The sequence below is a fragment of the Haplochromis burtoni genome, unplaced genomic scaffold (genome assembly GCF_018398535.1).
Source record: "Haplochromis burtoni strain Fernald_Lab_line unplaced genomic scaffold, NCSU_Asbu1 Contig_28, whole genome shotgun sequence".
NCBI classification, from domain to species: Eukaryota; Metazoa; Chordata; class Actinopteri; order Cichliformes; family Cichlidae; genus Haplochromis; species Haplochromis burtoni.
This window is the reverse complement of record NW_024582389.1, coordinates 1,345,073-1,367,992: the sequence shown is the minus strand read 5'-3', so window position 1 is coordinate 1,367,992 and position 22,920 is coordinate 1,345,073. Positions and strand designations below refer to the sequence as shown.

At 38.8% G+C, this 22,920-nt stretch overlaps 1 protein-coding gene across 6 annotated transcripts in view; it reads right to left on the bottom strand.

Annotated features, from left to right (window-relative positions):
• The window catches only part of mdga2a (MAM domain containing glycosylphosphatidylinositol anchor 2a), a 192,348-nt gene that overhangs the window by 93,684 nt on the left and 75,744 nt on the right, over positions 1-22,920 (bottom strand). For all 6 annotated transcript variants that reach the window (XM_005917647.3, XM_042219114.1, XM_005917645.3 and 3 more), the window contains one exon: positions 16,134-16,308. In XM_005917647.3, the coding sequence (XP_005917709.1) occupies positions 16,134-16,308 (175 nt within the window). The remainder of the gene's footprint in view (positions 1-16,133; positions 16,309-22,920) is intronic.

The window sequence follows — 22,920 nt, the reverse complement described above, 5'->3', positions numbered from 1 at the left end:
AGGCAGACACCTACATGAAAACACACGTATTGCCCCACTCCACCTACACCAACATGCCACACACAGACGCACACTTTTTCAGTGCTGTCTCCTGGGTGCTAATCTAACGTGGGTTTGTCTATTTCTTCTTGGCTTTGATGTCTTTCACCCTCTCCACCTGACTTGCCAAAGTCACCTGAGAAGAGAGAGCCTATCAGGCTTCCGGGCTGTCAGCCATGAGCAACAGAGGGTGGCGATTAATTTCACCTAATCACTGTCCCAGCATGATTACCAGCGGGAGCTGCTGACCTGAATGACATTTGTGAAATGTCTTTCATGAGTGAAAACAGCTCTCTTATGTCACTGACAAGCTCTTTGCTTTTATTTTGTGCCAAGGGACCATGAGCAAGTGCAAGAGATGGGTGGGAGTGGGGTCGAGGTCAGAAACTAACAGAAACAAAAGAAAGACGAAAAAAAAGGCTTGCCTAGAAAGATATAGGATTAATGGACTGTTCTAAGGAGGACTGTTTCCGGGTCTGAATTAATTGCAATCCCCCTTTTTTTAAAAACAAATTTGGACAAGTAATCCTAAAAAAATCCCCCAGAAACAAAACAATCTAAAACAAAAGAAAAAACAATAAAGTTATCCTGACATTTATCTAAGTCATAAACTTGGTCTTTAGACAGTAAGAGTGGTTGCTGAGAATGAGTCTGCCACCTGATTTAATGTCCATCAAGTATTCATGTCTTTGTTCATGTGCATAGCAAGATTTTTTAATACCCGCGAGGGCCCTTTTTTCCCTTAATGCTTTAGATTAATAACAATAAACTGAAACTATGGGCACGGAGGACTCTACATGAAATTTCTGTAATATTCTCAGGCTAATGTGTTACGCTTGGGATAAATATAGCACACAAAGATCTAAATTTGTTGACAATATGCACTGTTATGTGTAAACACACATCAAATAAGTGAGCCCAAATACACCATGATATAGATGGTTTGTAATTACTGTTTGCTGAATGATGCACTTTATTGCATTTCATTTATGTGGGTCACAAGGTTAATAACCCACTTTAGTGATATATAACATTCATCTCATGCAGAAGCCTCTGATGGAATATGTGAATCCAGCATGTAATTTATTGTTAGAACATTTCCTTTCCCTCCATCTCTCAAACCCTCGGCAATAGTGACCTCTATCTCATGGCTACACTCCACAATAACTACCTCCTGCTAACTGTATCTATTTGGTGTCATCTGTTGCTTCACACTAAAGCGTGATTGTCGAGGCGGATGGATGAGTTTGGCGGGAGGCTGAGGGCATGATGCATCTATTTCTGCAATAAGTCCACTCTGACGACGGCGCCTGTGTAGCAGAGATATCTCAGTAAACTGAATATCATTCTCTGAGACATGAGATATGAGCGTGAGCAGTTTCATGTGCTGCTCTGCTCTCAGTGCTGTCGGGGGGATAAAAGGAGGGAGAGGAGAGAATCCACTGAGAAACTCGTTCAGACGCGACGGTGTGGCATACACATTTCTGTGCCGAGAAACAAAGAAACAGTGAGTGGACACACTGCAAAATGAGAGTCAGTCAGAAGCGTAATACCCACATGGCTAGATTTCCAGTGATGTTAAATATCTAAAGACTGTTGTGACAGTTTATGGCTTGTTATATGTATACTTTACTAGCTGCAGTGCACAGTGATAAGATGAGGCTGCGTAGGTTCCTTTTTTATTTGGCTAAACATGAGGGTGGAGTGATGTCTGCTTGGCCAATGTTCCCTCAACATATTCAGCAGACCATTGTGCAAGTTGCATTTAAAGAGGACAGAGGTATTTCTGGTTCCAGTTTATTCAATTTCTTTTTTTTCATATGGCAGATATAATTTGTACTTTCTCAGTTCTGCAGCAATATGCATTCAATGACCGTCCTTGAGCCCACATAATGATTTCCACCACAGAATGTGCTGGTTATTCATCTTTTAATGAAGGTCTCCCTGAGTGCAGGTCACAGTCATTCAGTACTGGTTGTTGGCCTTGCTTGTTGTGTACAAAGACATCTCATCATATTATGTACTGTAGATTATGGAATCCATAAATGCATTAGAAGCAGAGTTAAACTTTCTGGCACAACTTTACCTACTTTTCAGGTAGGTAAAGAAAATAAAATCATAACGAGTTAAAGCTCCTGCAACACTTGTAGCAAACAGAACAACATTACCGACTGACTGATGGCTTTTGGCTTCATCATTTGCCCAAATAGTGAACTAGTTGCCCACACAGTCTTTCTCAAACAGGTGAACCGCTACCATATTTCTTTCATAAGTCTTTCTGACTTGCTGTGTTACTTATTAATGCTTAATAGTTGTGAGTTATTTCAACAGGTGTTTTGGTTATTCTTACCCAACCCTTGCTCCTTTAGCAACTATCTGAAATGTGATGCTAGATTAAAATTTAAAAAAAGAATACATGTTTAAAAAAATGAATTCCTCACTTTCAGAATTGTCTATTGTGTCTTTGTAGAAATGAATCTACATCAGATCTGTAAAACTGCTGCTGACAGCTAAATTCCTGCTAATAGCCAAACTTTAGCCCTGTGAATGTATTGTTAAAACTCACACTTATTACACACAATAGTGGCAAAGATGTAATATTATTTCAACTTGTAAAGCTGTAGAGCAAACTAAAAGAGGTAAAAGTAAATATATACATTAAAGATTTACTATTTTGGTGAGTTCTTTGTGGGGGGATTTTTATCAACTAATGCAAACTCTGCCTTTTGTGCTCTCTGCGATAAACCAGTGATTCTCCTAAAATGTTTGGGAAAAAACGATGCTCTGACTCTGTCCATTGTGCAGAAAAACGATAGGATAATCTACAAAATACTTTATCTCATTAAGGCATGAAGGCTTCCTCCTGTTTAGCTTGAGATTTGTTTGGGCAGCATAAAATTGTTGTCATCGACTGTGTTATAGAAATAGACTCGCTTTTTCCTGTTTTTAGTCTTACTGATAAACAGGCTGTAACATTAACTTCATGTTCACTTTATAGAGCAAGAACAATAACAATCTTATCACTGAGTATCTTCAGCATGAAAGCATACAGGTGCATTTGCATTGATGCAGAGGATTAATAACAGTGCAAATGTCACACACAACTATGGGTACTAATTTAAATTTCAGGATTTTTTTCATTTAAAAAGCATTGACACAGTCAAACCTTTGACTACTATTGTGACATCCATTTAAAGAACTTTTAATAAATTTATTAAAAATCAAGTGTTTAAAGTCAAAGCCAGTAAAGCCAGAAAATTTAAAAACACACTTTTGAAAACACATCTAATAAGCTATTTCTGAAATGAATGTCAGTGACATTTACCATTTTGATTTATATTTAAAAAAATATATACTTTCAGCTTAAATAAAATTTAAAAATTAGACCATTCTTGTTTGCTAATGACGTACATAAGGTCATGTGTTCTTTTATTTCTTTTTCTGCCTTGACAGCATCAGTCACAACTCACTTAATTGACGTCAGTTCATTTAAAACATTTTTGCCTGGATTGTAACTGGCACCTAGAAATATGAGAATAATAATAATAATGACTTTTAAAGAATTAAATAGGCAAAATAGGCTTGCTGCCAATTATATGAAGAACTTGTTAGTCTCCCATGTGTCTGGCACTTACTTGCATCTGGGCTACTGGTTATTCTAAAGTTTCAGCAAGTAAACAAAGATCAGCAGGCCTTTATCATTAGAGCTCTCAAACTGTGAACAGTCTGGCCAGTCAAGTCACAATGTCGACTTCTTTATTGTCTTTTTAGTTTCTTTTAAAAACGTTTTTATAGCTTTCACAACCGTCTGATAGATGGCAATGTTGGTTTTCATTTTCTTGTACATTCTTAGTATTTATCTTATTTTCTTTTATCCATGTCTCAGAGTTTTTAAAACATTTTTCCTTCTGTGAACCTCTTTGTAACTTTAAGAAAAGTGCTTTATAAAAAATAATAATTATCAATACTTACAAATAAATAGCAGGTTTTGTTGTGATTCCATCTGAAGAACAGTAATAAATATCTAAAACTCATTTGTAATAAAAACACTTCATTAGGTTCATTAGGTCAGATAGCTTTATGTGTGCTATTTTACGGCACTATGGGACTATAGGAATATTTGAAATGAAATATAATCAGTAGGTCAGTTATTGGCGGTCACAACAGCTGTTTTATTAAACTGTGAAGGGGCACATCTTTGACATTGGGGGGTTTATAGCTGCTTCACTGCTGTCTCTGCCAGGAACATTAACCCAGCTAGACATGCAGGGTTAAGGCTTATAAAGGGCAACACACCACCCTTGCCATGGCACTTCTTTGGCATGCCTCTGTGGCACTGACTAACAAGCATTGAATTATTCATTAAGTATTTCAACATCTCTGCGTTTATTTGAAATTAAATTTGTACTAGGGGACGGGGAGGAAGTGGCTTTCCTCTCACTTTCTCTATGAAATGTCCCTTACTGGCTACCATTCTGCCTTAGGCTACATATGCGCTCAGTCTTTTTCTCTCTATCTTGAGTCATCATAGGATATACATTAGGTATCAAAGTAATGGTCTTTCAGGCCACAGTCATCGGGTCTGGTTAAGTATAATTACTGCCAGTTGAAGTAGCAGTGCAGCCTAAGTGAATATAGATATATAGATTTTGATAATGTAGCATGATGGTGAAAAAAAATATATTTTTATTTTTTATAAGAGCTTATTTATAAACGCTGCATAGCTTGAAGTCAAAGCTCTGAAAACAGATTCTGGTTAAGTTTACAGAGAAGATGCAGTTTTCCTCCAGCAAGAAAAAAGCCATCGTTCATTTTAACTGTGCTATTTAAACTGTTGCTTGAAGAGAGAATCTAAAGAACGCTACAACTCGATGTCCCTTAGAGACAATGCTTTTCCAATTATGCTGTGCTGCGCTGTCATGTCTGTAGGTGTAAGACCAGCGCCTGTTTGTTCTATGTACTCGTGGACATTGCGTGTGATAAATGGAGGGGCATACGTCAGCAGCCTGACTGAAAGGGCTGCAACCCCTCACTTCCTCCCGGTGATGGAAATGGGGAAATAATGAGGCCTATTTCTGCTCTGTGTGAGCAGTGTTTGTGTTTGTATGTGTGTTGGGGGGGTAAGGAGTAATGAATCTCCTCTTCATCCTCTCCCTTAGACACTGGCATCTGCCTCAGCCCATCTCCTCTCTAATTCATCTCCCAAGGAAAACAAGCAGGCCATAGACCACTGATCTAAACAACAACACCTAGAAAGCCACCATTAGAGTTGGAGGCAAAGCATCAGTGACATGATGGAGTTCTTTTCTGGTTTGAGCCTAATGACCTTCTCCTGTGTTCGGTTTGGACACCCAAGGAAGGTACATCTTTTGTGAACGATGATTTGAAAGCATGTTCTCTAAATAAAAAAAAAAGTAGAGCATGGTAGCAGTAGTTGGACAGCAACAAAGAAGTTGAAAAAATAAAAAGCTTATTCAAGTAAAGCAGTAAATGCCGCTTTTAAGACATGTTGTAGGCGACATGTGTGTATTTGTTGGGGAAGACAAATGACCATTTCAGACAAATGAAAGAGCACTGAATAAAGCAAAATAAATCAATGTGACCTCTATTTGCGAGCCCAAGCAGAACATTATTAGTATTAGGATTTGTTGTATATTGGATATATATTGATCCAACACTAGGGAAACATGATATTCCAGCTAAAAAACAGAGATATTCCTATTTATGTATTTCATTTTGGATTTTTACATCAAATATCATGATGCATGGATATATCTGAATAGGTATTATTCTTAGAAACTATTGGTTGGGCTAACTGAGGAGATATGGATTTCAACTGACCTTTAGTTTGTTTGTTGGAAAAAAATTACTCAGTTATTAACTATCTAAGCCACAGCACTTAATCACACGCATACTTGTGCTAAAGTATCACACCATGAAGTTTCATGTTTTTATTAGAAAAAAAAAACACTGAATCTCCGATAATGACCACTAGGGATGGGCATTGATAAGATTTTCACGATTCCGATTCCATTTTCGATTTTGTTTAACGATTCGATCCTTTATCGATTCTTTTTAAAAAAGGAGAACACTAAGGTCGATTAGCTTAGAACTTTGTTTTTTATCTTCTCTTTGAATAAGATAGAAATTTAGGAGTAATATGGCCTTACAAACCCAACAGTGAGATCTTAAGAGATCCACAGCCGACGGCTCTTTAACGGGGTGTCACAGGGTCCCCATGAAAAAAAATTGTAAATGTAAAATAATAAAATAAATATTCTTCTGTAGCAATAACAAAGTATAACATAAATTATTCAGTAGCAATTACACAAGAATATCCAGTAATGTCCCTGCCTACAATTAAACACATTCACTTACTGAAAATCAGGGGCATCTGCTGCGGCAGCCTTTTACCACAAACTTAGTCACTGCTCGGTGACATTCGTCTATCCTGGCCTGAAAGGAGACGCTACCGGTACACTGCAGCGAGAACTGCCAGCATCTGAGCCAGCCAGACTCTGTCTGTCTCATCGTGGTCACCTAAATGCACAGTAATGGCAGGTTTTGTAATAAGGCAGATCGCGCTAACATAATATGCACTGTTAGTTGATTATTTACCTGCCGCAGTAACGGGAGAGGACGTGCAAACGCTACCGCTGCTGCTGGTTGAGATTCACGAGTCCGGAGCGGAATTAAAAACACGACATTCATTTAAGGTTATCACGTGTTTTGTGAGCAAATGCTTTTGCATATTCGTAGTGTTTCCTCCCTTAAATGAAGTATCTACTTTGCAAGTATTGCAAGTTGCCCTGTTGTCATCCGTTCTCATAAGGTATAACCGAACTTTTGAGCGTTTGAGCCGCTTATGCGCCGTGTTTCCTGCCAGGTAAATGACACAACGTGGTGACGTCATTCGGGGCGACTGGAATCGATAAGGGAATCGTTTGCAAAAATGGCAAACGATTCCAGGGAATTGAAACAGTGGGAACCGGTTCTCAACAAGAACCGGTTTTCGATACCCATCCCTAATGACCACTTACCAGATGGTAGGAGTATCAAATCCAAAAGCATTCAGAAATGAGCATCTTGTGGAGTCAAATCCTTTCGGAAGCACATAGTCGGGTTTTTTTTTGGTTTTTTTTTTACATTTCAGATTGATCTTTTACTGCCTTAATGACAAATAACAATGTCCGTCCATGCAGACAACATTACGTTATTCACAGGATGAATAAAAAAGAGTTCTATTGACTCAAAAAAATGAATCCAAGGTAACATAATTATCATGTTGATTTTTTAACTTTATATTTAGGTCTTTTAACTGTTTTGTTTTTTAATGTTTCCATAAACGATGGCTGTAAGATAAACAGCTAGCTGTCATCTGTTGCCTTCTCCTCACCCAGAGAGATGTTAAAAAACAAAAAGCAGATCAGAATGAAATTCTACAAGGGATAATCACATTAGCATACACAACACAAACACACTGCAGTATGTTTTAAGCTCCTGATGGCGAGAAAAACAAAGCCAAGAGATGAGGTTGACTTCACTACTCTGATTAAGGGCCCCTCCCTAGAGCGAGTCCTTGAAAGAGTAATGGGCAGTCATGAACTGGCTTTACCTCCATTAACCAAACCAGCAAACATTTACATAATGTACACATAATGTGTTGATTCATTCTGTCCTGATTCAAACAAGGCTCAGATAACTCACTGCGGCTGTATCGTGCTATTCATCACACCAGGTCATTTACATCCAGAAGCACTTTAAAGGCACTGCACATATATCTTGATGTACATACATTATGGGATCTTTTCAGAAAACTATACAGGTACATATGTATCCACATCACCTCATATCATAGGCTCATAGATCATGTCACATAGAAGGACTAAGATGGAGCTCATCAGCCATTTCTCGTACATAACTTTGCTTTTAGTTTCAAAGGGATGATGGAAATTCCATTTAGGGGTTTATTACCACTGTCATGTCAGACACTGGCCATGGACTCAGTATGTTCAAAATTGAATATAACTGACTATATTTTGTGTATAGTTTGTATAATTTGTGTATTGTGTCTGTTTTGTGTATGTCTGTATCTCCAAGAACAAAAAAAAAATAATAATTCAGGGTCATGCCATATAATAAGCACAATCCACAGAGAGGGTGATGCCATAGACTTTTTCTATGGATTAATGAATAATATTGAAGCTGGCTCCTGTAAATCTGCACCGTGAAGTAAGTACTGATTTTAGATGATGTGCCTCTACTAATTAGTATTCATCACCACAAATATGCTGATTGTTTTTAACTGACTGTATCTTTTCTTCTAAATTTTTAATTTTGCAAACAATAAAAATAGTCACTATCTAATGATGACTTATCTTAACTACAATATCCTAAATTCCTACTGCATTTTCCTATGTTTCCATATATTTTAAACATTACAGCGTTTGCGTACTGTTTAGCAACATATCCAATAACGACAGCTTACATGGAAGCAGGAACAAGTACTATGTAAACCACATGTAAAAGGTACATATGGTATACAAAAGATATGCTATAGGTTCTATGACTCTATGACTATCTGTGTGACAGATGAGCTATCCATAATAGCCATTTGCTATCCTTTACTCATCCTGTCTCAATAATGGAGACAATTAATAATCATGAACAACCACAAAACTTATTGGTGCCATGTGTGTCAAGCAACCCTCCCACTTTTGGCTGATATTGATATTAATTAATACAACAACAACAAAAACAACAAAACTCAGAGGAAAGATACATGCAAATGGCTGTAAGCGACCACGCAACCACTGCTCTGTGTTTTAGCACTTGGATTACTATCAGAGGCAGGAAAAGCTTCATTAATCTAACCAGTTATATACTTAATTGCATTTTATGCTGTCTTTATGGACACTTTGTTTTTTAATAGATTTGGAACTTGGGGAATGAAGCTGTTTTAGGACATCCTGAAAAGCTATTTGCCCCTTACATCTATCCATCTATCTATCCATCTATCCATCTATCATCTATGTGCACATTGGTTAAACACTGCAATATGAGGACAGTGTTTCATTCCCATGTCTTTATAGACCATTTTCTTGTAAAAATCCAGACTTTCTGTTTGATACTTGCACGCAAGGTTAGAAACATTCAAAAGTCAGCCAGAGATGCTTTCACCCATTTCCTGGATGTTCTCCAGAGATGATAAAAAGGATATGTAGATCATTTGTTTTTATCAGTAAACAGTCAATGTAATGTTTTAATGTAATGAGAAGAGGGTCCAACACTTAACAATTGTCAGTTCTTTCAATCTGGGTTATAACTCAACCTATTGAACCTGCCTCCAGCACCTACTGCATCCAGCTGAACCCATTAATCCATAGGCTCCCCTGAGATCACCATCCCACACACTTCCCTCTGCCCATACCCAAATAAATTACCTAGTCACTTTAGAGGAGCCTCTCCTGAGTATATAAATGCAAGCAGAGAGGGCAAACATGGGTAATGAAAGGATATAGGAGTTAATAGGAAGTGCATAAGCATCACTCAAAACTCAGGTTTTATCACCATAGTCTGTTTTTCTGAGTTAACTTTTTCTCCAGAATGCCTTTTCATGCTCTTGCTCTACATACACATTTACACCTTTCAGCAAGGCAGCCTGAATAAGACACCCAATGAAATAGCACATGCCAGTTTTACTGACCAAACTGGATAAAGAAAAGCCAGCACGTCCACAAAACAAACACCATCAGCTGCTGTTTGGTCTCTGAGCTCCTTCATGAACTCCATCGAGGAAAAGCAAACATCAAGCAGACACATTTCACCAAGTGAGCCCACCCTGCATGCTGCTGCAAAGTGTTGCACAGCTGAGGAGGCCTATGCCAAGACAAGTTAAGCCTTTTGACATGTTTGTGAGTCAGGACCTCACTGGTGAAGAGTGTGTTCATGCATAAGTGTGTGCTTGAACCCAATAGGAAGCATCAATTTTTGTTTCCTCTCACACATGAGACCATGTCACACAAAGACATGGGTGCATACATTAGTGCTTCACACATGTCGAAAATTATTCAAGCTCAGTATTAACTCCAAGTCCATGGCGACACACACACACACACACACACACACACACACACACACACACACACACACACACACACACACACACACACACACACACAAACACACAGTGTCCTTATTAAAATTCGTTGGCTTCTGCATCAGTGCTGTAGAGTGAGGGCTGCATAAGTCCTTCCAAAGATAACACAGAGAAAGCAGGCTATTGTCTCTTTCTAATCCTTTTGAATGAATACCGGGAAAAGTGAAGCTGCAAGTGGACGTTTCAGTGCAATGACATCTACAGCCCAGTGTTTGCACAGAAAACAGGTGTTGTCTGACAACATCAAAATCATTTGCACAACATACTTAGGCAGTGCAAAATACTTCTTTCTTGTAAACTCTGAAATTCTTTTCCTTCTCTGTATTGCATTTTTATATGCTCAATTTATTCAACGCTTGTTTAAAATTGTTTAGAGCAATACATTTTGCCAGGGCAAGCAAGGCTAGCAGTGCTTGCTCTGGGAAATTTAAAAACATGTGTTAATTAAAACATAAACCTTTTAGCAATCTCTCTCCGTAAAGCTTTCCGTGCATTTTGTTGCATGTTTGCATCCTTTCTGTAAATTACTGCTATCTCGTGGCCACATTTGGCTATTGTCTCTAGAAGCTGCCTTGGCCAAATTTAGCATGTTAGTAACAGAAACAGAGTGCAGCAAGACATAGAAGGCTGTCAGTTTACATAAAAGAATAAAAGACCAGCAACACAAAATCAGGAAATGGCATATTTCAGGAAAAGCTGACCTAGATGGAGGAGATCTAAAGACTAGTCATTTGTTTTACATTTGATCATTTGTTGGATTCATTTTAAATGACTGTGAGGTAAATCTGACAATGACTGTTTTCTGATTTGCATATTAATAATTTTTAGAATTATATTACTTTTTATTCCAGATATAACTAATGTATCAACTGCTCCACAGTGATCAAAGTGAGACCAAAGTGATGCCTTCGGATAACCTGATTTAGCCAAGACTAGACTTAAATTATGTAAAAGGCACAGGCAAGCTACAAATCTTCACATTGGAAGACATAGCATCTAGGCAAGGGAAAATATATTTTGTATTGTAAGCTTTCTGGCTTCTGTGCCCTGATTTCTATTGACCAATCACATTTGAATAGACTTTGGTAGGATGTAAATAAACACTGCAAAAGGATTGCAATTGCCTAAACCATACTGTCTGATGCTGAGATACATTTTTCTTTTCTTTTTGTAATACACATTTGTAAACAATAATTGCTGGGAAAACACTGAAATTTTGGCCTTGATATCGGTTATTAAACCAGAAAACCTAAACAAATGGGTCTCTAAAGACTTTTAGATTTCCCATTGGCACTTTGGAAAAAGGAGCATACATTTATTGACCAACTACCATGAAAAGGAATAGACCAGACTCCAAAAGTTCTTTCTCACAGTTTGTTTTTTGAGCAGCCTCTTCAATGAACATTTTTCCTCAGCTCGCCTTCTGGCCAAATCTCGTTTAGATATATTGTGCTGGTGATGGTCAATGAACTCCCTGAGCCTGCAATAAGCTGCCCCTGAAGAACTCTTAAGCTCTCCTCGATCAGTCACTCAATGAAACATTAGATGCTGCAGCAAAATTAATGCAGCTGAAATTAAATGAGAACACTGAAAAGACTCCCCTTCAGGAAAAAGAAGTGAGCATCTTAAGCTTAAAATCGATCAGTGTAGGAGTTGGGCAAGGTTCTTTATTAACTTTGCAGAGGACCTTCCCCATAGACCCAACTGTGGACAAACACAACTGAGGTGTCAGCAGGTATAAAATGTGCTTAGATGGACTTCTGAGCCTTGTAAATACATTAGCTTTGAGCTGGGTATATAGCTAATATCAGCTCCTCCCAGCTCGAGAGGGCAGTTATTACCATTAATTATCCCTTCCTCATACTGTCCGCTGTCCACAGAAAACTCTAAAGAGAACTTTTGCGCTTCTCTGTCATTTTATTTTCATGTATCTGTTTCATGAATCTACATTTAATGTTTTTGTTTAAATTGAAATTTATTGAAAGAAAGCACAACAGGGTGAGGCTGTGTGTACAGAGGAGGGAAGCATGCTCACTGATCTAATAAAGATACACATATAATATAAGATTTCGAGTGCTTCTTTTGAAAATTGAAAACAGGACCCTTGATTCCAACCAGCAGAAGCTAAATAAATAGACTCAGAAGAAAAGAGTAAAAAGGAATCAGCTGCAGAAAGATCATTCAGGTTTTAAGCCTCTCATTGTAAACCATGCTGGGGCCCGTGTCTCGTCATGAATACTATCTTTCCTTTACAACAGAAGTGATATAGTCCATTATTGCTGGTGTTATTTGTCAGATGTAAACAAACGAGTATGAAGACAGACATGTAAGATGCAGCTGAAACAGAAAGCAAATATAATTCATGGCTTTATTGTTGTGAGGTCCGGAGCCACAATATCTATTTTAATACTAATCAGAAATTGTAGCTGCAAACCACTAAAAGCAGCGTGTACTGCAGAGGGCAACAAATTAAATTCACCCCCAGGGGACAGCTATAACGTGGCTCTGTAGAAATGATGTGCTTTTACTGGATGCGCAACATAACACATTTCTTGTGAAATACAAACATGCTGTGTTACAAGGCCAGATGCAAGGAGATTACAAGGACAGCAAACAAATGCCATGATCTAAAATATGCATGGAATATTCCGTGTGTGTGTGTGTGTGTGTTGTATAAATTACCAAATTACTGTAACCAATGGACGTTGTCTATATATTAAACTATGCATACTTATTCACAGTAGCCAGCTTATTTCATTTACATCGCTATCATTCACCAATGACAATCATCAGTTTGCTTTCAACAGCAAGAGAACTAAGGCTGCAAAATACCGTATGATGAAGCTGGATGAGAAGCCATGCCTTTCTATTATGCTAAGGTTGTGTCTCCAGTCTGTCTCGGGCTTCATTTCCACGTCTTATCCTGCACCTCTTTAGTGCAGCCAAGGTGAAATAGTACACAGAAGGAACACGGTTCTAACTGTCAGCAGCTGAGATGCATTCAGCCCCATCCTCCTGCACCACTAAGCCCTTCCACAAGCTTTCTAAACAAGTTTCAATTCCACAACTTTTGCCAGTGTCAGTCCAAATAAACAAGTACAAGAATGTAGCCCACATGCTGAAAGGGAATAAGACAGAGACATGAAAGAAGAGTGAAAAGGAGAGCAAGTTAACAATGTACTCTGTATTTATGTGGGGGACATGAGAAGAAAGCACAGAGAGGGAGAGAGAAAGAGAGGGTATATAAAGGGGAACTGGATCACACAAGATGGTGCCTCATTTATTCATTGTTCAGTCATGCATACTTCGAAGAAATTATGCTTCTTTCATAAGTTGAAAAATGAGCAACACTTTTTGTGGATTTGGGGCCTCAGAGCATGCACGCTAAATGGAGAGCATCAGTGAAACTGTTTTAGACACGCGGTATTACCATAAAAATGTATATTCATCATTAACATTGTTTTCTGAGGGTAACTGTTAGTCAACAGAAAATTATGAGACACTATTTAATACCAATAGCACTGAGCAACATTTGGCTCCATTTGGGACATGAAAGACTGTCCTAGAGTGTATTCCTCAACTGGTTGTGAGTGTTTGATGCTTGTTTCTGGCAGTCACTGTGAAACTGATTCCAACAGCCTCATTCATGCAGACCTACAGACCAGTCAGTGACCACCCTGGGAAACACTGGTTACTAGGGGAAAGTGTGTATTCTGCAATTGGTTGGCAAGTTGGTTGCTGTAGGTAGGTTGACAGGAGTTGCTAGCATGGAATTGGCTGCAAATAGGTATACAGTGCTGCACCACAAACCTCCTTGTGATTGCTTTGGTAGCTAGTAGGTTGCTGCTGTTGCCAGTAGTTTGCATGGAAGACATCGACTTGAGATGTCTGCGATCACCCGCAAACTGCTTGCCAAGTAGTAGCAAAACTGTTAAAAGAGAGGATTTGCCTTCAAAGTAAAAGCTGCATCGTTTGACTTGGCTGCGTTGGTTGTAGCGATAATGCACAACTCTTACTTTGAAGGCTATCATGCTCTCATTCTGACATGTATTACACTTATTCAACAATCACAACAGAATGGGGAGTAAATGGTGAGCATTTGTAGACAAGTTAGGATTTTCCTTCTTGGGTGACTCTTGTTGCTACTGTGCTAGGGTTTTGTTTTGTTTTGTTTGTTTTTTAGGGGATAAGAGGTTTTCTGCACTGTATGGAACAACAAACTGCAATGAAGGGCATTACGTGTCCTTGAGACTGAGTGCTTAGAAATGCCAATTACTTTGTACTTCACAATAAAAGTCAGTTCCAACGTTATAAACAAACTTGGACAGGATTATTTATCACAAATGATTTTCAAACTGTTTTACTAACCGAACTATGGCAAATGTATGCATTGTTAACATCCCAATGTTTTACCAGTGCATGCCAGCCTGAGCTTTTCTAAAGTCATGAGGCAGACTACAAGAAGGCTACTCTGTAAAGCACAGCACAAAAAAGACATAATCAAGTAGCTATGAAGTCATTTTCAATGAAATGTTCCCTGCTAACGCAAATTAAATCAAGCACTCGTATAATGTTGACACATAAAAAAAAGAATTTTTACTGTAAATATACTGCCTCAAATCACTGTCATCAATGCAGGGAACTGCAGGAGTATAAATCCTAACTCGTGAAAAAGTGCCTGGAATTATTGTAGGTGTTGCTGGAAACTAATCAAGAGCATCACTACCTTTTTCTTTCCTCTGTGATTGAAAATGATATTTGGAAACAAATTAAGGACACTGGGGTCATTTATTTTCAAAGATACAACATTTTTTTCCTTGCAGTCTGGCATATAAAAAGGAGAGCAAGGGACTGAGAGCTGCTGAAATCAGTGAGGCAGCTTGGAGATCTTTCAAAGGCACTAAGCAAGTCATTTTAAATGTATCTCAGTAGAATTTCATGAAGCTCAAACAGTAAGACAAGCTCTTAATTATGGCATGACTACAGATTTCTTATTGAACATAAAGTCCAGATTTGGCTATCTTTGCACAAATAAGTAGGCTGGAGGGTGTCTGATGGAGGGCAGTGGCTGCTATTCCTCATCATGAAGTGAAATAGGATAATCACTGACAAATCAATAAAAGCAATAAAGTTAAGTTTGTTATGTTTGCTTAATGAATGCTAATGAACTTTTCGCATTTGTCATGCAGCTGCTTTTAAAATAAAGAATCTGCATGTACAATGACTGACTTTACATCTAAGTAACATTCTCAGGAGAGGAAGAAGAAGTTCTGTTCTTATGCACTACATCATAATAACTACTTTTTATTCACAACAGAAATATGGAACATTGCTATTTTTGGGCTATGCATCTTTGTATCGTTTCATCTGTTCACCAGCTGTCTGTGTTAACATTTTGCCTTATAAATTAATACTGCAACACCTGTTTCATTTTACATTCTAATTTCTTTGCAGGATAATAAACTGATTCAATTCTAAAGCATACATATATGCTGTTCCAGACAAGCAAAAGGTTCTTTAGTTGTATGTTTTACTACACCACTACGAGGCTGGCATTGCTGCAAAATCAGGACTGTGAACAGAAACATTTTCAGGGTCATGGCTGTCTGGAATCTTGCCAAAATAGAATTAGATGGAAGAATAAGGGTCTATTGGTCAATCCTTAGCAAGGTAACACAGATACAGTCTCTGATAGTCACACCTCTGGGCAATTTACCATTTGCAGTCTGCCGCACTTGGACTTCTTTGAAACCAGGAAGAAAAACATAATAACAACCACACACAAAAACACACACACAGAAAGAGGCTAAACTCACAAGAAAAAATACAAAGTCCGTGAACAAAACAACCACAACCTTATTACTGTAAAGCAACAATGGGCAATTGTTTTTGGGCAATGTTGGAAAATGTGCTGACTCAAATTCATCACACTTACAGTAGACGTCCACCCTAATGGACTTGATGGCAGGAGATCCAAGGCCGTTCTCAGCCTTGCAGTAGTAGCGGCCTCCCTGGGTCCTCTGGATCTTTGCGATGTGCAACGTTTCGTTGAAGACGCTGGAGTCCTGAAAACGATCTGACACACTACCAGCTGTCTTTGTCCACCGTATCTACAAAGAAGAAACAGTGAAAATTACTACGCGTTTCAACGACTTGACAGAAGAGACACAGAACAGACTCAGTTAAGAAGCTAATATACAGTGTAAGTATAGAATAAATACCACAGCCAACATAAACAAAAAAGGGCAGGTAAAACAGACTTGGTAAAAACTCTGAAGCTGTTGCAATCTCAAGAAAACGTCCATTTAAAGAAAAATTTTATTCTGATTGGAACAAAATTACTGTTTTTATTCTGTTTTCTTTTGATCACAATAAAGCTTTTGATCACAATAGAGGAACTCAACACTTCCTCAATTTTTTCCCTGTGAAGCGGCTACTGGAAAATAGAGCTACAATAAGGCTTTTGATGTGAAACATTCACAGTGGCATTTCATTGCCAAAAGATTAACAGCAAAAGGAAAAAGAAACCATAAACTGGATGGGAAAGAAAAATCTGTTGAAATGATTCACTAAATCTGTTAAAGAATGCAGTGAATCGTTTTAGGAAGATGGCAAACATCAACAACTATGATCAGGTTAAAGACTTCATAGCCTTGTTGTTGTGAGACTGCAAGAAAAAAACTGTAAACTGCAACAAGTGACTGTAGTCTGCATCATTTACAATGTAACATACTTGTGCACAAATCAAACAAATAATACTGTGTTAAGAAGTGATATTTAGAGGTATCCATAAACAATTTTTGTCACTAATCCACAGAGCCCACCTATACATGTAGCTTTTTCCCCAGTGTATATGTTTAGTGCTAAACTAAGCATAATCCCTCCACTGTCCGAATCCATGTTTTATGAATAGATAGATGAATAGAATAGATTTTAAGCGCCTTGAGGCGACCTTTGTTGTGATTTGGTGCCATATAAATAAAATTGAATAGAATATCTGAGCAATATTGATCTTCAAATCTAATCAATGTAGTCTGTGCAGTAGACATAATATATAATATTTAAAAACAAATTACCAAACAACATCTATAAAAATAAGTAAAATAGAAAATAGAAATGAAGGTCTGTCTGTATCTGCTGCCCTTGCTCTCCCTGCAGATGATGTAAATCAAATTCTCCGGCAGCTATGATGACCTGCATGTTTGCCACATGATCTTGCATTCATTTTATGCGGGAACATTCCTTCTCGAAGCAGCTGAAAGGTTCTTTTATGAAGCGCACAGTGTTGATTTGGTACCTAAAATCTTCATCTAACTCACTTTCCTCTGTTCCACACAAGACTGACCTCAGCATGGCCTTCTCAGCATGAGTACCTTTCACGAACTGATGAGACCCAGTTAGCCCATGGCATTGAGGTGTAATGAAAGGTGAAATAGTGTTACTCTCCAACATGAGGTTGTAATTGACTCTCCATCATCTCCCTCTCCTGTCCTCATTAAAGCATACAGCATGAACAGGTACTGTGACAACTCTGGCCCGGGGGCCACACAACCAGAACCGTGAAGCATAAAGCGCCATTCAATCCCTCATCCTAAGTAAGCTACAGATGGACTGGCTTTGCCTGCAGAGCCTTACATATCTCTGTCTAGGCAGGGGAGGCTATGAATTAGAATCCAATATCTCCACACTGTATGGTGATAGCATCATCTTGGATACTGATAACATCCCATTTTGCAGCGATAGCATCAGATGGAACAGGGATATCATTGCATGCAGGGATAGGGATTGGGTGCTATCACAGAGATTGCTGCAGCGCTGCTCTAGCTGTAGGGTTTTAACCATGACGACTCCATCCCAAGGTTACGACAGTATGAAGTTTGGTCATTTTCCAAACAGATACGAGAAAGGAAAGGGAAGGGTGGGTGGCCCAAAACCTGATAATGTTAACCTATTTCAGAGGCGTTTTTGGACCTTGGGGGTAGAGGATGACATGAAGCAAAAAATTGAAGCTTATCAGTTTCAGATTCTCTGTCTTGCTTGAGGTGTTACTTTTCAGAGAGGTAGAAATAAATTAGATACCTTTAAAATTCATATACAGAGAGTGTGTGTAAGTTACTAATTCTTTTCAACAACCTCTTCCCCCGAAAAGAAAAAAAGATTCTGCTGTCAGACTGTGCTTATATACCATCCCTTTACACAGAGGCCATACTACCATTAAAAATAAAAGCCTCTAAATTAGCACCCGGCATACAAAAGGCTCCACTTGGCCTGTTTAAAATGCATTGAGAGACACTGAGAGAAAGCACTTGATGAAAAAGCCCAAACTCAGCAGCTGATAGATGCAAAAGCCACACCGTCGGAAAATCTGGGGCCCTGTTCTAACAGTTAGGGACATCATGAGTTCAGCACAACAAGCGCTAAAGTTAAATAACTTATGAGCATAAATTAGATGGGAGCAGATTTTCTGAATACTGTGTCACTACAGTGCTCTGGATTCCCTCATGCAAATACAAAGCGAGCTGGCTTACGGCGACCTCAGCAGAATTCAATATTCACCCAGCTTATACCCCCAGTCATTTTCTTTGGCTTTTGTGTAAAGAGCTTTGAGTTTTCAGAAAATGCAGTATCAATAAATGCATTGTTAGAGTGACACTAAGAAGTGGGTATTCAAATAACTCTTTATATTTTCAAAAAAGGGAAATTGCAGCAGACCACATTATTGGTGAGCTTTCAACTCCTTCTGTACCCTCAGGCTATTTTCATTCCGGCACTCTTCTGACTTTTTTACCTCTGCCCACAAGGGGCGTCCTGAAGTATACCCGGTGAGAACAGTTTGACCCTCTTCACTCTCCTCAGTGCAATGCAAATACTCTTGATCTGAGAGGCGCTGGCAGATTTGAGCAATATGATAATTGTTCCTCCCAGCCCACTGAAAGCCTAGCTGGGTTTTTTTTCTGTTCTCTTCAAGGACTATGTCAAACAAAACTCGTAAAGTACCTACAAGTATACAGAAGGGAATGTGCCAAACTACCCGTGGTGTACCAGCTAGTAACAGTGTTCTAGCAGAATATTATTCCTGTCTGTGCCTTCTGATTAAAAAAACTGCTTTATTTCACATTTTGTGAAAGCACCATGACAAAGCGAAGTCAAACACAACAATAACGCTTTTTTTGTTTTCCTTAAATCAGACAACCCTAGCAGGAATTACAGTATTTGCTTACATGGAAAGCAGAAGCTTGTATAGATTAATATCCAACTGAATATCCCAGCAGTGTCTGAGACCACACATGCTGAGATGTCACAGCACGAGCTAATTAAAATGCACCCAGTGTCTGTTGTTATGCAGTGATCATATGCTGGAGCACGCATCTTTGGTGAATCTGCCATATTGCCTGCTGTGACGTTTCCCTCTACCGAACTCGAGACTAGTTTCTAATTGCCAGCCATCTTTTCTTTTAGGCAGTGACATTGGTCCGCGCTGCACAGTGGTGCAGACAAGTGTGGCTGAGCATGACAATCAAGTGATCAGAAAAAGCAGCAGGGGGTCTACAAATTGAGAGTGCACTTACACAGCAGGTCTATATTAGAAAATACTGGCCTTCATAAAAATTGGATGATCATACTGTATGAAACGCATCGCAGTGACAGTTTTGATGTCAGAACCTGAATCAAAGAGGACAAGCACAAGACAGTGACATACACGAAAATGAAACTACATCTGCTTTTTGTTTGTTGAACTGCATAGTGTATGCTTGACTGGTGCTATTAAATTCACTTTTAAGACTATAGGTGGGTTGGATAGGGTGCAGATTAAGGGAAAGCTATCAGACAGATCCCCTTTTGATACTGCAGTTTGTATGGCAAACAGTGGAAAAATAGAAGGTTACATCATGCTCAAAAAAAGCACCATCTGCTAAAGACACTGGCACTGTAGGCTAACTGTCATGGGAGCATCCAAAACAGATCACATACTCCAAGCGGTCTGTATAAAGCGAAATATCCTAGGGCCTGAGGTCAGCTTATTTGTACTTGCTGACCCGTGGTGCTGTGAGTTGAATCTGGCTGGCCAATAATTGAAACACACACAAAAAAAGGTGTTTGCGATGTGGTTTTGCTGGCTATTGGAGCTTGGTACTCAAACAAAGTACTGTGGACATAATGGATGGAGGCCAGGGCAGAGGAGATGGGGGCAGATGGCTTCATCATCAGGGACTCTTTGATGTCTGTTCATAGCATCAAAGACAATGAATAGATCTGGAGAACAGTGACCATGAAAGTATGAACAGGAAAAGCTGTTTATATTTATGTGGTGGTCTGACAGAGTCAAAAACACCCAAACTGTCAAAGAAAGACAAATAATATGATTAAGGAAGCAAATAAGACTTATGAAACACTGTTTTTTAAAAAGGAATGAACAAATCTATTTTTCTTTCCAGCTTTGAGTCATCTATCGATGTGCAATTCTCTAAAAAAAATAATTTGTAAAATGTAAGAAAATATTAAAAAAATGTGTACAGTTTTATAGAAACCCAGAGGACATTTTTTACATTAGATTTACATATAAATATGTTTTACATTCTTCAAAACACTGAACAACTGCACATCTTTGCAATTAAAAGCTTTAGCCAGCTGTTTGTTAATATCGCTTAATAAATGACTTCTTACCAAACTAAAACCAATTAAGTTCTTTTCCTTGAGCAAATGATTAATGGACTGCTGCAATACACAGAGATGTTAGTCCTGTAGCAGGGGAGGCACTGCATCAATGAGGATTTTTTCAAGCCATTTGATATTTGTCATCCTTTTTTATAAATTTGGTAAAGATGCAAAAATATAAATTTCAGGACTTCTAGACTCACCAGATTTCATGATTCTTATCTTTTTAAATTTTCTATAAATTATTAACTTGGAGATGTCAAATTGTGTGCACTCTTTGAATTACAGTTTTAGTAAAATATTTAGTTAAACAGCCAATTCAATTTAAATGTATTTATTTAGAGTCAAATAACAACACCAACAACAGATCCTAAAATACTATAGAGAAAACCCCCACAATCAACAACCTCTTATGTCCCCCTTGGTGACAGTGGGAAGGAAAAACTCCCTTTTAACAAGCAGAAACCTCTGGCAGAACCAGGCTCAGGGAGGGGCAGCCATCTGCTGTGATCGGCTGTGGGTGAGGGAAAGGAAACGGGACAAAAGACACGCTTTGGAGGACAGCCAAGCCACTTGTAGCTAAAGACAGAAAAGTCAGCAACATCACTAAGGGGGCGAATTTTGCTGGCTGACCTTCATGATCACACCCTGAGATGTCTGTGACTGTACTGAGCGAGGGTTTTCCCCTCATAGTCAAGAGGTTTATTAGATGGGGCATTGTTTGGTGCAAAACAGGGCACTGCTTATTTGCAATTTCTGAATCATAAGCTGTTGAATATACCCGAACATAAGACGTTATTATGACCAAAGCATCAGATGTTGCTTATAACCAGTATTTTAGGCCGTTTCAAGTAGTATTTGAAACAGTATGAGACAACAGAGCATATTTTAGTGTTGAGAAATGTCTTATTCTTTTCCTCACAGAGCTAAGATCTGAAAATCCTTCTAGCGACATCTGTACTATACATCCCACAGAATTAGATTTAATTGGTCCCTGATCCCTCCAGATACAAATAGTCCCAGTCTTTCTGCATAGCCCAGGGTAACACCTTGAAATGCCTAACCCACAAGTCAGCAATGAAAAAACACATATGGTGTGGAGTTGACTGACAGGAACATATATTTATTTGACAATTAAATGGAAAGGCAGAGAAGTCTTGCTGCTGCTACAAGTGTGTTTGTATGTGTGCCTGTATTGGCTGGATGCATGTATGACTTTATTATTAGAAAGCCCTTGTTTTTCTTTCTGAGGTGGGTGGGCGGATAGGCACAGGGCTGACAAGGAGAACGGCTACAAGGAGGATGCTGCCTGTTTGGACACAATCCAGAGACTCCCACCAGTGAGAAGGCCTATAGGGGTGTCTCTGTAATTTAAGAAGTGTGCATATTGATAGACATGTGAAGAATTAACGGTGGCAAAATAGCCAACCACGGACCCATTTACTCTGCAGTTGGTCCTTTGTGGCGCTATACTTGGCACAACACCCCTCAGTGTATGCATTAACCCAGCACCAGTCAAAGTCAAAGAAAGAGACTGCAATCTGAACATTAACATTGAAAAAGGCAATTTTGTGATTTGCTATTGCAGAACTAATTGAGGATTTTACTATGCTAGAGATGTGCCATGAGTCTATGTGATATCATCACCCTTGATTCAAGCTGCTATATGGAAGGAATGCTTTGGTCACCCAAAGTTAGCATCGGAGAAACCAACTGGTTTGAAAAATGCAAACTGGAAATGCCGAACATTTGCCTTGAAAGGAAAAGCTGCACCTCTTGAAATGTGTTGGCTGCAGCGGTGAGCCATCAGTTTTACTTTGAAGGAAACTGTTCTCCGTTTCCTGTTTTAGTGTCAGCGTTTTAAGTTTTGCTACCACTTGGTAGCTAGCAAGTTTCTGGTAGCAGCCAAAGCTGCAGTTTGATGCGACATCCTCTCAGCAATCAATTTCACCTTTGACTTCTAGCAGCCTCTGACAACTGCTGGAAATATGCATTTGTCAGAGGCCTAAAGACATTGACCCGTTCCTGGGCCTGTGCAACTGAGATCTTGGTATAGATATAGAGGG